Source organism: Gossypium hirsutum, chromosome A10 (genome assembly GCF_007990345.1).
Source record: "Gossypium hirsutum isolate 1008001.06 chromosome A10, Gossypium_hirsutum_v2.1, whole genome shotgun sequence".
Lineage (NCBI taxonomy): Eukaryota > Viridiplantae > Streptophyta > Magnoliopsida > Malvales > Malvaceae > Gossypium > Gossypium hirsutum.
The window spans coordinates 100,161,058-100,178,072 of record NC_053433.1 but is presented as its reverse complement, the minus strand read 5'-3'; the positions used below and the strand labels follow the sequence as shown (position 1 = coordinate 100,178,072).

Below are 17,015 nucleotides of genomic sequence, written 5' to 3'. Positions count from 1 at the left end.
CTTCACACGGTCGTGTGGACCCCCATACAGCCTGGAGTGCTCCATACGGCCAGAGCACACGGATGCATGGCCCTATCTTGCCAAACTTTGGGTTTTAGGTCAAATGCAAGTGCAAATGCGACTCTGTGTGTTCCAACCCCTGACTAAGCCTTACTGGGGGTAATTATGACTCTGATTTAGAGTTGATATGTGTACATTTGTGACTGGTTGTAAGATAAGTTGATACTGAATTCGAGAGAAGAAGGTACACATGTTTGTTTCTGTAACTGATTGACCGGATGTGTGTGTTTGCTTTTGATTGACTGTCTGAATTTGTATTTTGAATTGTGCACATCTGACTGCATACTTACATATACATAAATCATTTTGGGTGGGATGTTGAAGAGAAGGGAGATTTATGATTTCGCAGTTTGTCTGCATTTCGAAAGCCTATAATAATACCCAGAGGGTCATGGGCGGTCCCAATACCCTGAGGGTCGTGGACATTACTGTTAAAGCTATAGCAGTTTACCGCCTTGCACTATACCGCATGTACGTTAGCTACGCTATGTACCATTACCTAATTTGGTAGTTATACTGCACTTCTGTATCGCGGTCTTTCGCATAGTAATGTACAGCTTACTGATAGCCCTAATACCCAAAGGATCGTGGGCGGTCCCAATCCCCTGAGGGTCGAGAATAATATTGATAATCATCGTTGTCGGGCAACCCAGGATGACGTTCTGTGGATTATAAGGTTGGATGGGCTTTTCGAGGTCCTACTCGGTGTACAGGGATGGGTGGGTTGATTAAATCCCCACAGGATGTACCGGGTTGGACGGAGATGGTGTGTTGGTTGGATGGGTGAGTTATTTTATAATTCATTTGCACCCATATGCGTCTGTGTGATTCTATGACTGCAATATCTATTTGACTGTCTGACTGAATTATTTGACTGTCTGATTGTATTATTTGACTGAAAGGCACTCGTGTCTAAAGAAACCTTGTGTGATGGGCTAAGGCCCAACCGATTCTGATCTTGGAAAAAGGGCTTAGGCCAGTTTGTGACTTCTGAGAATTTCTGATATTGTGTCTAACAGAGCCATATGACTGTAAAGTTACATATGGTATGTTTTGTTATAGTCACTTTGTAAGAATGTTCTGCCGCTGAACTATTTTCAGGTTTATTGTATCTAGTTCTGTTTCGGTAGCTAGTTAGTTTGATCTCACACTAAGTTCGTATAACTTACCCCCTCTTTTGTTTCCCCTTTCAGGTACATTTTGGGATTTTGGATGTTGAACTCGGTATGCAGAGGACTCAGACAGTTTTCAGGCTAATAAGTTATTAGTTTGTGGTTTCAAACTTTTATTGGTTATACAGTTTTGAATATAAGGTTTTTAACACTGTTGTATAATTCTGTTTTACGGTTTAATCATTTTATTATTCTGGTTTTTTTTAAATACTCGATATTAATTATTTCAGGAATTGAATTAAGAATGACTAGTTTTGTAAGAATTTCTCACGATCACTTCGGTGGTCAATTTAGCATTCCAAATTCGGTCTAGACTTCTAGGTCAGGTTTGGGGTGTTACAACATCTCCCCAATTAGACTTGATAGATGACATATTAGTCTTCCAATCGGTTTGCTCATTTTCGATTAAACTAAGGAAACATTTAGGTTCGTTTACTAATATAAGTTGTCTTTTCGTATTACGATGCAACTACGTAATATCGCTTAGTATTAGTTTAAATATCAAACAACTAGTGAGCCAATATTTCCTTCTATTTTTCTTTGCATACAAAAACCACCTGAGGACATTATACCAAGTATACTAATGTAATCCATGAATTATTTTATTAACAAATTTGTTCGAAAAATTACAAGTTTACAAACGAATATACTACACTTATGGCATTGGATTTAATATTCTCATACATTTGATGAAGGCATGCATATTGGCCCTCCAAAAAGAATAATTAGATCCATCTAACAAAAAGGGATGAGATATAGACGACCCTTTCATCTTTGAAAATTATTAAAAAAGGAATCACCACTAGCTACGTTAAGTAAATGGCTCCGATACCAATTTTTGTAACCTACAATTGATAATTGCAAACTAAACAATTAGTAATAACCAAAGTGCTAGCTACAGTGGCCACTAAAGGTGGAACTATGACAAAACAACTAAAATAAGAGCACAACAAGTTATTTACGTACTATGGTTTTCCTACGTCTCTGGATCCTAGCTTAGTGAGAAAATTCACTATCTTTAATCTTAATATAGCAAGCGATTTAAGTCCTATCTCTCCTCGATATAACAACCTCACTTTTGTACCTAAATATCTAGATCACTTACCTCTAAGTTCTCCCGTGAGAATAGATTGTAAACCAAGAAATAAACTTATTTGCACTCTCAATGAACTATCAAATACAAGTTCCTCAATGAATAGATAGGTTCTCAAAGCTCTTGACGTAATCACCTATACAAGTCTCTCTAATATATAAGCTTTTGCTAAAATATTAGATCAATTACAATCAATCCCCCAATAAAACAATAGCTAAAATAGCTAAGACAATATACTAATAATGTCTAAGATGCTTAGAGAATAAATGAAGATCACCCTTCAATGTAGCATGATCCAAATAAATGAGGATTACCCTTCAATGTAGCATGATCTAATCTCCTTCTAACATAGGATCCGATTGCTTGATCTGAGCCAATCCAATCCTTAAGATATGCTGCTTCAAATGGCTCGATCTTCATAGATGGGTTGTCACACTTCCAAACTAACAACACAAATATCAACCGATAGTTTTTGTTCAAAAACATTACTAAGTCCAAATATGAGAAGTTGTGCTTGCTCGTCGCAGTGGTGCCCGTAGTGGCCACTATGCATGGTATTGCACAAGGAACTTGTATAACTACCTCAATAAAATAAAAGAATAGAAGCTAAATTGAATAAAGGTGTAAAGGTTAAGGACTAAATTTTGTATTTTACCTTGCATGTTAGACATCAAAATAACCATTTAATGGTAGGATTTTTACGAAGGAATAAGTTTACCTATTTTTTTAATAAAGAGAATATAATGCAATTCAAAGCATATACGGGACTGCCACAATACTTTTCCCTCCCAAATCAATTTAATTGATTAATAAGTAACTTTTTATCATGAATTGGGCTGACAAATACCTAATAACTAAAATCATAGCCAGCTATGATACTAAACAAATTGAGTTCGTCTTGTATCAAGCTTTTGTCCTTCCTCGTGATTACATTGAATTAGGTATGTGTAATTTAAGGCAACCAATAATGTTGAAAAGTTCTTCATTTTGGGATTAGTTATTTAATTATAAGTTCCTTTTGATGAAGAAATGTAAAAGCAATTTATAACTGTAATCTTTATGTATTTTTATATTTTATTTTTTAATTTAAAAGTAATTTAAATATATATATATAATACTGAAAATTACATTTATCAAAATCATGTTATGTTTGAGTTAATAATCTACTAGGAGTGATTAAAAAATTTCAGTGATGAACTTGAATTTCTTTTAAATGGGTGATCAAGACGGGAACATGCTAATACTAATTGAATCACAAACATTATAATTTAGTTTATAATATATATATATTTAAAAATAAGTAAATTGGTCTTTTTCTCAACAAAAATTATAAAAAAAAATTTAAAAGAATTTTTTAAATTCAAAATATTTATAAAATTGTCAAAATTTATATTTTTTAAAAAATTATAAAATTTGGAAAAAAATTGTAAAAAATATAAAAAGAAAGTTAATTTTTTCTAAAATTTCTAAAATAATAATTTTGAAATCTTAAATAATTTAATTAATGATTCAAGATTATCATACTAAAGTATTTTTTATAATTATTTTACTTTAAAAAAGTTTTTAAATATATATGGTTTCAATTTGATGTGTTATAACATAAAATTAGTTATATACTGTAACAAGATTTTAATTTGAAATGTTTAAATTTTTTAAAATTAATCTCAAATAATTTTACTTAATTCGACTCGACTCGACTCAATTCAAAAAATATTAAAATCAAGTTAAGTTGAAAAAATAGAATTCATCAATTTCGTTAACTCAATTTATTTTTTATTTAGTTGGATCGAATGATCATCCTACTGTAGGTATAACCCAAAATTAAAATTGTACGGTTACACTATTATTATAATGTGTCAAATGATATTTTCTTTTGGATTTTGAATATAATTCATCTTCTTAGGGAAAAAAAACTCGTTTAGCTCAAACTTTTGCTAACCCAAAACATAATTCAAAAGAAAATTTGGAGTCTTCCATGAAAACTGTAAAATATATACTAGGTAAAGCTTTTTTTTGCGGGTTTATATATTATTTCTTTCATTATATATTATAGATGATCGAAGTTCGATCACTACCACCATCACTCTTACTGAAACAACAAGACAATTTATGTCTTAAGATGAAAAAGAAACTATCAAAAGCACAACATTAAAATCAAACTCTTCTTTAAAAGCAAGCATAAGATTTCAAAGCAACCTAGATCCTAGTTGCAGGCTTCGGGATTAGCCAAGAGGTAAGCTTCAATAGGCTTGTAAACTGTCTCACTCCCTTTAATGCGAGCCTTGATTTCATCTTCAGTGATAACATTATCGCCAACAGTGTAGAATTTCATTGAGCTCTTGCAAATACTTCCTCCACCTGCAGTTGCCTCAAACTTGTTCTCATAGCTAATCTTTTCAAGCTTATCCCCCAAAGGCCCACCTTCAATTAAACTGTAACTGTATGAAAAATTATTTTCATCGTGTCCTCCGATCTGGTGCTTCATATATTGGAATGGAAAGCCTAAAGAAATAAATACTTGTTAGCCAACATACTCGTGTAAAACACATTAAAAAATGCCAACGAAAGTGAAAATGAAAGAACTAACCTTCAACAAAGTTGATTTTTACGATACTTCCAGAGCTAGGATTAGCTTCAACCTCAATACTCTTGACTGCATTAGGAGCAGCCGTGGGCCAAACCTTTGGAGCTTCAACAGTAAAAGCCTTGAAGAGCCTAGCTGGGGCGACTGGGGAGGTAGTTTCATAATCATAACTGAAAACACCCATGATTTTAATGTTAATTCAGACTTTGAGTTCAAAGAGGAGAAGTGGATGATTGAGTGATTGAGGTGTGAGATGATAGAGAACTAAGATGCTATTTATATACTGAACTTGAAGTGTAAGAACTTTACTATTCTCATTTTTTTAGTTTGGATTTATATCCAATATTGTTATTAATTTTCATTGAATTGGTACTGGTCAAAATAAGCATCCCAGAAGTTCTTAGTAAATTTCCCATTGATGACTTCAGATATTGTATCAGTTTGTCTTCTACTTTATTTATTTGCTTTTTTTCAATAATGCTTACTTCAATATTTAGACGAAATGTGTTGACTGTGTTTATAAGCATTGATTAAAGTTTATTTAATTATTATTTTAAGAATCTGTTTTTATTAAATTCAAAATAAATTGTGTTAGGTTGAATTTTTTTTAATAAAATGTAACGTTAATCAGTGCCATTGAATATGAAAACAGAATGAGAATTTTAATATAATAAAGGGTTAATGTGGTATTGATGATTCAGTTATCACTTTGGTGTTTAAAGAAATTTTTTTATCAGTTTGATATATGAAATTTCCAAACATTAGATATTTTGTTTCAACTCTTTCTGTCGTTAGAAAAAAAAATATGTGGCATGTTACGTCACCCAAATTTATGTTTTTTTTAAATAAATGCAAAAAAAACCAAAAAAAAAACTCAAAAAATGGTAAAAAATGACAGGAAAAATCTCATGAAAATAAAAAATAAGACAAATTTTAAAACTTTTCCGGAACTAAAACAAAATACTTTCCTTTCTAAAAAACATAAAATTCAAATATAGTGAAAATTCAAAAAGAGAAGGAAAATCACTAAAAATATAGAAAAAAAAACATGGAACAATATGGATATATAAATATCTATAGTACTTTTTAAAAACATTGAATGGTTTTTTTTATTTTTTTAAAAAATAGTTTTTAAAAATAAAATTAAAAAATAGCAGAAAAATAAAAAGAAAAAATTTACAAAAATTATAAAAAAGTTTCAAAAATATTGAAAAAGATGTTCTGGTGTCTACGAAACTAGCTAAAAATTTAATTAAGGCAAGTGTACCTATCAATTAATAATATAACTACAGTGAACAAAGATGTCATTCCCACGAGAACTACAAGTATTAGTAATTACTATTTTTTATAATTTAATTCAATAATTCAAATGATTGATTAAAACTAAAATTAACTAATTTTATTACCTAAGAAACACAACAAAGAGCAAATCGTAAAAATAATCAAATAACAACCAAGAAATGAAACAATACCTAGAAAAGAATCCGCCTAGATTTCATCTGTCACTACCAATCTAAATTACGCAATATCTTTACTTAACACCTTGATCCGTAAAAATTCTTAAATTATGGTAATATCTCTTTCAAGTATAAAAGCAACTGACTCTAGATTAATTAATTGAATTTTTTTCTAATTAAAACATCTATTATTGCATTAACTCCGCTATGGATTTTTCCATTAGATTTGACTCTAATTTGGTAGATTTATGTCATCTTATTTATAGGATTGCATGCAACTTCACTCAATTACGCAAGATCTAATCTTAAATAGGGTCTATTCAATCACCTATTTAAGCACATCGAACAAGGATTAATACTCTAGAAATATCAAACCAAGGGTGAAGCACACATAATTAAGAATAAGAAACTAAGTATTTATTGTGTAAAATAAAAAATCAAACAACATAATCCATCATAGGGTTCATCTCCCCTAAGTATCTAGAAATTAGTTCATACTCGATAGAGAAAAATAAAAAATATAGTATAATTGAAAGAAATAAAGAAACGCATGATAACTCCCTGAGAAATCAACTGTTTTCAATCTTAATGGAAATTTACCTCAAAATCGGCTTCAATGGTGTTTTTTGAGTTGTTTTCTTGAGTATTCTCTTACGGCTCTCTCTTATCTTCTTATTTTTGTCATATATACGTCTTAGAATGCCCAAAATTCCTAAAAATCATGATTTTTTGCTGTTCAGCACACAATCTTGTGAAATCAACATGCCCTATAACGCCCCAAATTTCTGTAATTTCAGCTTTTGTGAAATTGTAGCATAGGAAAATATCTGAATATGTTTTTGCATGAATTTGCATAATATCTATCTGCTTTTGTGTTTAAGTGCTTTGGGGTGTGTGTTAGGGAAGTCCCAAGTTCAAGTCTCAACTTGGGCAAAATTTTGGTTTTTTAATTTTAATAAAGTCTGGCTTTTGGTTAATGGGCTTATAAGAATTTATTGGTAAAAACTTAACAGAATGGATCTGCTGGTCTAGTGGTTAAGTGGCAAGGGTTTATGCTAGAGGTCCTGTGTTTGAATCCTGGCTTGGGCATTATTTTTGCCATTAAGGCCTGGATAGAATTGGAGGTGAGCTAAAATACTGAAGTGGTAGGGTTTATCAGATTTTTCTGAGTAGTTTCCCCAAAAGAACTCTCTCTACTGAAATTCTCTACTATTTTTCTCCTCTCCATGTTCTTTTTATTTTCTTTTTGCCGAAATTTCCCTTGCCTTCCTCCCATTCGTTTTGATTTCGTATTAACGGGCTTCTGCATTGACGTTCTCTTCATTGGTAAGTTTCTACTTGTCGTTCGTAAACATTGTTTGATTAAGAGATTAAGGGGCAATTTTCTTTGGGTGTTTGGGTACTGATCAAGGGCTGTTCTTCGTTCCTGAACAGTGAATTAAGCGCGTTGTATTCGCTGGTTTTCGCTTGAGGTAAGAAATTTAACGATTTCAGGGCGGAATACCTCGTTTAGTTTCAATCAAAATTTTGTTTAAGTGACTGAAATAGGTCATGACATTATGGAATATAGGTTCTGGAGTGCTCGGGATTGCGTTAGGCTTCAATCGAAACCAGGTTGTACTCCAATCGATCTGAAACCGTGTTTCGGCAAAAGCTGAAAATGCTGTTGTCGACACTACATGGGTGTGTGGACTGCCCGTGTAGAGGTCGTACGGTGAAACACGGCTGTGTGGTCGACAAAGTAGGCTGTGTGCGCGCCACACGGGCACGACGAACACAGCGTGTAAAGCTGGCGAGGCCGTGTCTGAGGCCCGGGCTTGACCAATTAGGCCGTGTGGGCCACGTGGACATGTGGGATCTTGGGCCAGGCCGTGTGATCCACACGGGCGAGGCCAATCTGGGCTGTGTGAGCCACACGGGCGTGTGGGCCCACATGAGCGTGTGAGCCCGATTTGTTTGAAATGTTCTGTAAGGTTGCACGGGTCGCCCAAGTCTATCGTGACCTGATTGTAGGGTTGGTAAGCATTACTTAGACCCCTATACTCTGATTTGATACTAATATGTATGTAAAAGCATGATAATTAAAGCATGTGTATCTGTTCTGATTTGATGATGATGTTATGATTTGATATTTGCACATGAGCATGCCTTATTATTTATGTTGCATTACATTGGGTTGCACATGTTGTTGAAAAGAAGGAAGACTGAGAGGCTATTAGCCTGTCATCTGGCAGCTATGCTGCATATATCTGATACGTGTCGTATATGGTACCACTTGGTGTGTAGGGTTGGATGGGTTAATTTTATCCCTGACTTGAGATGTAGGGCTGGGTGGGTCGATTTTATCCCCACATGGTGTGTTGGGTTGGACGGAGATGGTGTACAGGGTTTGTGGGCATTACTGTTCTAATTGATATGCATGTATGTTTGTATGGGCTAAGACCCAGATGTATCTAATACTGTTCTGAGTGGGCTAAGGCCTACACTGTTTCTGTTAAGAGCTCAAGCTTGATTATGACTGTTTGACTGCTATCCATTTACATGCATGTTTTACTGTGGGGATGTACACACTAAGTTTGTGAAAACTCACCTCTTATTTTGTTTGTCTATCAGGTAATCCCCAGCAGTAGGTGGATCGGTGCAGCGGAAAGGCTCGACGGTAACCACTGCTATATACACTTTGGTTCTAAAGGCTTTTAATGTTTTTATTATTTTAATTGCTATAATTGAGAGTAATTATATAATTTCTGGTTTTAGACTATTTGATTTAGCTTCGGAATTTTGAAATATTGTTTATGGATTTTGGAACTGCAACTTTATTTGTTCGTAAGCTTCCGCGAACTAAGAAATGTTTTCAAGCAAATTAATCAATATATGTTCTCTGAGTTAAGTAAAAGGTGGTAACTGGAACAGTTTTTGGGTAAACACGGTTTTAAATACATTCTCATGTGACTTCGCCATATTCAGCCATAACATCTGGGCCGGGTTTAGGGCATTACGTGCCCTACCACATGCCTGTGTGGGTTATATGGCTGTATGGTCTAGCCATGTGAAATGGTTCAGCCCGTATGGCTCCATCAACTTGCTCCGACGCTCTGACTTTCGCTTGTTTTTTGCTCTTTTTGCTCCTAAGTGCTCTATTAAGCATAAAACATGAATTCAAAGGATTAGGAGTACAAAATTCAAATTTAATATCGGATAATCACCCAAAAACACATTAAGAATGAGAATAAAACATGTTACTTTTAGCACATATCATGTTTTTTTTAAAATACACAATATATATGGAATTGGTTCTTTCGAGGCTTGTCAAGACTTAAGAATTAAATTAAATTGTACAAAACGCTTTGGGATTTAACCTTACAGATTGTCATGTTTGTTTTTCAATAATTTTAGATTCCAAGCTGAAGCTACCATTGCCATAAAATTCCATGTAAATGAATTCGTAGTTGTCATAATTTTCTTTGATCAACCTTTTCTGTTTTAGATGTGAGTTCATTTTTATTTTAATTATTTTAAATTTAAATGCTTTTGAGTTTGATCAATTTAGATAGAAGTCGTTAGACTATTTTTTTATTTGATTTATTTCAAATTTAAAGAATTATAAGTTGGTTACAAATCAAAATTTTTAGAGTTAAAATACAATGTTGAGATTGTTTGCAATGTTGATATTATTTGCCATTTGAATGACATTCATTTTGAATTACATTTACCCTTTACTTATTTAACATTTTAATTTTTTTAATTTGATTCAAATGAAATTAAGGTAAATCTAAAATTTAGACAAGCTTTCAAGTTCAATTAAGTATAAGAATAATTTACTATTATTTATGTCATGCCCCAAAATATAGGGGGTTAATCGAAATGGTTAAATAAGAATTGAATTAGGCTTAACGGTTAAGTGATAGAAAGTCCTCCCTAAAGACCCAAAAGTTCGAGCTCCCTTCCTCCCATTTTATTTTCGACAACTTAGGGTAAAGTCACACTCAAAATATATATGGTCGGGAATTAAAAATAAATAAGAAATGGGTGATAGGTCTAATGGTTAAGTGTTACTCTTTTATCCTATAGGTCCTAGGTTTAAGCTACCTCCTTCCCCACTCATTTTTCTTTTGAATTTTGCCAGCTTTGGGGAAATTACCCTTGTTGCCCCTAGGGTTTCAAATCCTAGCTATTTAACCATCCTTTTCCATTTAGATTAAGTTTGCCTCTTTTCAAAATTTTAGTAAAACTCCTCTTCATCTTTTATTTCTTTTCTTTCCCTTTTCTTTTCCTCTTCTTTTCTCTCATACTTGCATCATATTTTAACATTTGAACTATTGATTATTTTTCTTTCTCCTATCGAATCAATCCTCATTTCTTTTTTTTCTTAATAGTGTTAGAGTTATCATCAAATAGCATCCATTACCTTTACTAATAATCAGTAAGTGTGTTCCGTTTTAAGGATTAAATCCCATATTTTCATACTATTAATGTACGATGTTAATCTTTTGGTTCGATTAATCAATTTACTCGAAATCTAGTCAAATCTTTTGTAAATATTGTCAAATCTTGATACCAACTATTAATTTGTGTGTAAATTTCGTTTGAAGGAATGGATTTAAGTGAATCAGACCAAAATCGAGCGTGAGGAACGTCAACCAAACCCGTGATGAAAGGTGTGTGTTCTTTTCCAAGTGAATAGGTGGTGCTCTTGTGTAGATTTAGGGCCACACAATCTCCCACATAGGTGTGTGGACCACATGACCATGTGCCCTTGTAAATCCTAGGCTTGTTTGTGAACCACATGACCACAACCCTTCCACACAGTTGTTTCCCTCCTGTAGGGTAACTTTAGCATTTGTCACATGACCTCAGTTTGTTACACAGCCTGGCCATATGATGTATACCCTTCCCACACGATCTTAGCCTCCTCACAAGCTTGATCACACAGCCATGTGACCCTATTTTACAATTTTTCCATGAAATTTATGAATTATTCTGTTTAGTCCCTATATAGTCCCCGAACTATTTTTAGAGTTTTATTTCACTCAATTGAATCCCTGATAATATGCATATTTTGGAAACTATTATCTGAATGGCTAAATTACTACTGTTATATGCATGATATGTGAATGATATGTGCCTACTATCACTGTAATTCTGATAAACTATATTGTTAATTCTACCACTATATCATTGATTGTATGTTCAGCATGCCTACTGCTAGCGTTGAACCAAATACGTTAAGCATATCTACTGCCACCGTACTAATCTATTATAAGCATGTCATATTGCATTGCATGGGGTGGGAGGATACGAGCGGAAGAATAATTGACAGTTTAATAATCTGCAAACACTAGTTGTTCATCCATAACATATTGGCAGCTTGTCTGCAAACTTTTTATCTAAAAGTTTTTGTGGTTCATCCACAATTTTTATTACTGGTAGTTCATCTACAATTACTAATGGTTCATCCACAACGTGGTGTGTAGGGATGAATGAGCACTAAGGAACCCTTATTGTGGTGTGTAGCGGACTTAAGTAAGATTTTCTCTAATAACTTGAAATTGCACCTCTATTCAAAAGCACGTGCATGCATAACTATGAATTCTAAAATATTATATTGAATGTGTTGATCTAAGGACCAAATACTCTGAATCGCTATATGAGTGTGATTGTTATGAGAATTGTTATTTTGTGTGCTTCATCTACTATTTGCATTGACCTTCTTGTGATTGGAATCACACTGAGTTTTTTAAGCTCACTCCCCTTTATTTTCATCTTTACAGATAAACCATCATGTTAGGACACAGACTTGGCATTTGGAGGGCTTGGCTTAGATTGTTTTTTTTTTCAATAAAAGTATTCTAGACTTATTATTTGAAATTTCTGTTATTGAGAGACTATATTGTTTTATTTGAACTATGGTATGAGACTTAGGTTTTGGGTTTATTTGGCATGCATGACATTTACTTTGATTTGAGGATTGCTGAAATATGGAACTTGATTTACTTTTACATAAAATCTAATTTTCATTAAAATTATGTTAAATATCACTTTTTTGCTGCATTACTAAGCGAATAGTTTTTGAAAAAAAGATATATATTTATTCATAAAATTGGAAATCAACCTTCGCTAAGAAAACCTTAATATCTATCGTTTTGGAAATAAATTATATTGTTTAGTAAAAAGAAGATAACATGTTAAGTTTTCTTCAAAAATAAATAAAAATTTTAAAATGACTATTTTGTAAGTTCCGATAGTTTTATTAGGCCATTTCGGTGGTCAATATAATCTTCCAAATTCGGTCACAACGTTTAGATCAAGTTGGAAAGGTTACAATTTAGTTTATAGAATTGAGATCATAATTATTTTTAAGAAAATAAGTGCAAGCCTTGAGTAAATTTTTTTGGCAAAATAAATTTAAAAAGAATTTTTCTTTTTAAAATAAAAAATTCAAGGTTAATAAAAAGTACTATACATATATCTATATTATTCTGTGTTTTTTTATCTATATTTTTAATTATTTTTTTTTTTGTACTTTACGTTTTTTAAAAGGAAAATTATTTTTTAAAAAAAATTGGAAAATTTTATAATTTTTCCTGATTTTTAATTTTTTTTAGATAATTCTTGATTTTTTTCTTATTTTTTCATTTGTTTACATTTATTTCAGAAAAAAACATAAAATTGGGTGACATGATGCACTCCCAGAATGCCACATCTTTTTCTTTATATCTTTTTGGGTAATGGCAGTTAGGGAATAATATGCTTGATGTTTGGAAATTTGACATACCTAAAAAAATTTCTTTAAATACTAAAGTAATAATTGAGTGTAATTTTGAGGCAAATATTACATTAGAATGCAACTTTTATTATCGTAATGAGAAAAGTAAACAAATAGAATAGAATAGAATTACTGATAAATTCGTGGGAAGACTTGGACTATCCAGAAAGCAAGTAGCCTGCGAAGAACGTTGTTGATTATAATAATAATAGTGTTGTTAAAATAGAATATAATATAAATACCGTCAAATTATTGTACTAAGGATAATAATTAAGATCAATCCCAGGGCAACCTAGCTGCTTAGTTTGTCCATTCCCATCGTGGTAAGTATGAAACGCACAATTTTTTTTAGAATATAGAATATCTTACACCCTAATATCTTGTATTGATAAAGGAGGTGAATGAACATTTAATTTTTCCATATTGGATTTAATATATAAATTTTCTTTGTTTTAGTTTAATAAAGTCTTCTTAATTAACTTAGTTTAATTTTAATAGTAATTAAAATTTATTTTATTAATTTGGATTGAATAAAAATTGAATAGTTGTTACTAAGCAACTTAGAATTTGATTTTCATGGAAATAATATATGCTCTTCACTTTATTACTTGATCAATATGTGTACTAGTGTTACTAGTTTTCACTCATCCAATATGCTAGTGGTACGAGAATAGTGGAGAATGCCGTTTGGGTGAAAGTCAGGAATCATAAGGATCCGTCTACTCGAAAACATAGGTGCGAATTCAATTTAATATTTATTGCTATAAATATCACAAACCGGGTGGACCTCAAAATTTTAATTTTCTGCTGTACAAGAAAATCGTTTTCAAACAAAAAATTTTCCCAACATTTATATTATTAAATCACATTATTACCCTTAATATATTATTAACCCTAGCTTAATTATTGAGTCGAACTCCAGCTCGAGTTCGAGCTTGAGTATAAAAATTGGCAAACAAGCTAAATCGAGCTTGAGTCAAGTATAGAGCTCCAAATTTCAAGATGAGCTTGACAGTATTCAAGCTCGACTTGCTAGTTTACCCCTAGTGAAGACTTGTATAGGTTACGTGCTTTGTAACCTTCCAAACCCGGCCTAGACATTATGGCTAAATTGAGAAGGCTACATTAGCCATAGAAATGGTTAAGCTAGCTTACGTTACTTTTGAAGTCTTTAAATAAACTCATTTTGGAGAAAATCATAGTTGTACTTTAAGTTAACTTAAAAGCATTCATTCATTAGGTCGTGTATACTTAGGATTCATTTTATTATTGATAGTGTTGTTTTAGAAAAACTGTTTGTTTGTTCCTCTTTTTTATAAAAAAAAAACTATTTTTCAAGTCAATTTGGAAACTTAGTTGCCTTATCGATATGTTTTTCAAAAATGGTTCATTTTGTAATGTAGCGAAAACTAGGGAACAATATCAAATTTTACTTAAGCTCGATATCATGCATTATTCGGTTATTATGCTTGAGTAATTCATACATGTAAAAAAATCCCCAAAAGAAAAGTTATCAAGCCACAGACTAGAAATAATTAAATAATACAAGTCAAAACCAATAAAGACTTAATAATACTTATTAAGAATAGTCCAAGGTCCAAGGTGATTCTTCGTATGCCGAGTCCAGTCCTAATTTTGAGGTTTACCTGAAAAGTTAAACACTATTTTGGGGTGAGCGTATGAAAAGTTCAGTGTGAGTCAAAAAATTATTTAAACAAACATAAATATCGAATACAGTGAAATAGATTAGCTTTAACAGAAGAAAACAAAACCATCATAGGAATTTCATATCATTACATAGCCATTAACAAATTGATGTCAAATGGTGTGTCATTCAAGTAATAATCATTAATTTTGATACCATTCAATACAGTACGTAACATAAATCAATAACATTCGGATATGTCTTGAGCATAATACAATGCAAAAAAGTTCCTACCCATACCATTTGCTACACACCACGAGTTCTCCAGAACCTGTCATCCGAACTCTAAAACATTATAGGCTTAAGCCCGTTGTGGTTAAAACCACTGATAACAATATGCCGAAAATTTTACCAATAAAAATACAGACAAGTTGTCAGTAAACATGCGATAAATCGTCATTCCCTTCGGTACTCTAGGTGCAGTGCACTGACTACGAATAATGCGGACTTAATATGTCGCCGGCACTCCACGGAACTCCTCCATCAACCACAAAATCCCAACTCAATGCATATGCAATATGTCACACAATCTCATACATAATCATATCTCAATACTTTTCACATTCATTTGACATGCTTTGCATGTCCTCAATAATCACATACTTTCAGTAAATGGAAGCAGTGTTCCAATCTTTCAAATTACCATTGTGTTGGTATTAATGAATATCATTCAATTTCACATACTTTATGGATTTTCGTTGTGTAGAAATAGCACCCTTTTCAGTATATAATATAATAAATATCTCATGCATTTAAATCATACATAAGATTAATATCTCAACACATTATATCATTCAGTCAAACATTCTCATATATCGTAACTCAAATATGCAATTACAAACTCAATAAAAAAAATTCATACTATCAAACTAGCAATTTTGTCAACATGTCAATCTTTTAAGGCTCGAAACATACCTGGTTCGGTCACTCACAAAATAAATAATTTGGATATTAAGCCAATCCAATCATCAAACTAATTTATCAAATATAACATGATATTTAAGATTTTCAAACAATTTTGATGAGTTTAGGACCTATAGCTTATTTTTCGCTTCCTCGCAGCACATTAGCAAATCTTCCAATTTTCCTTAATAATTCCTTAAACAAACCTAAACCAAAATTTATTATAAATTAAATAAATATACCAGTAAATCATCCCCCAAAAACACACTTACGAGTTCAAACCAATCCTTGAAATTATAACTATTTTATGAATCAAAACTAGTTAGATTCCTTACACTGTATCGATGCGAACCGTACATACAATCATTCTTCACATTTACGGATGATTTAGGCCATTTAGGTTAGCACCTAATTCAATAACATACTGGAAAATAAGTAGATAATTAAGGATTAAATTCCTTCATTTAATCAATTCATAACTTTTACCCTACAACTATATCGAAATAACAAACTAGTTACCCTTAATTACACTTACGCTTCATGATTTGTGGAACCTGGTTGTCTAATTGATCAAGAACGTCTATACCTAACTAACATGTGATTAAAGGATGATTATAAGGTTTCAAGAACACAATTTAATACTGGAAAAAATATTAGCAAGACCCAAGAAACAAAACAACCCCCTTTCTTGCACATAGGCGCATGCACCACCACCCATGGTGGCCAAAATTGGGGCTGAATTTTAAAATGGTTTGAGATCTCATTAAAATCCCCCAAATTCAATATCTATAAATTTTGGTTTTTAATTGAAAATATTAATCAAGAAGTTGAAGAGAAAGGAGATCTTACCCAAGCTAATTGAGAGAAACGACAATGACACTTTCTTGTCAATGTTCAGGATTGATCTTGGGGTTCAAGATTTCAGATTTGGGGCTGATTTAGATGATGATAAATGGAAGCATAAGAATAAAGGAGATGGTGCACAATCTTGATGTAAAAAGAAGAAGAAAGATATGGTAAAATAGGAGGTGTAGGAGATAACAACAATGGGAGAAAGAAAGAAAATTGAAGAGAAAAGAGGAGAGGAGGATGGTGAACGGATAGGGTAGGGAAATTTGAATTAAAGGTTGAAAAATATAATAAAAATTTGTATTTATACTTAGGGTTCAAGGGTATGAATGGCATACACATTAAAAAAAAGGGATTAAATTTTGCAAGGGAAAAAATTTGAACTTTGCAAGCTATTTTAAAAACAAGGTATGTCACATACTAGGG

General features: G+C 32.2%; 1 protein-coding gene across 1 annotated transcript; it reads right to left on the bottom strand.

The window, feature by feature from the left end:
* Positions 1-4,319: 4,319 nt before the first annotated feature.
* LOC107896609 (major pollen allergen Bet v 1-A) lies at positions 4,320-5,216 on the bottom strand. The gene is made up of 2 exons (XM_016821810.2): positions 4,913-5,216; positions 4,320-4,827 (listed from the first exon to the last, which is right to left on the bottom strand). Exons 1-2 carry the CDS (start codon positions 5,091-5,093, stop codon positions 4,529-4,531), a joined length of 480 nt encoding a protein of 159 aa, XP_016677299.1. The 5' UTR covers positions 5,094-5,216; the 3' UTR covers positions 4,320-4,528.
* Positions 5,217-17,015: the final 11,799 nt, after the last annotated feature.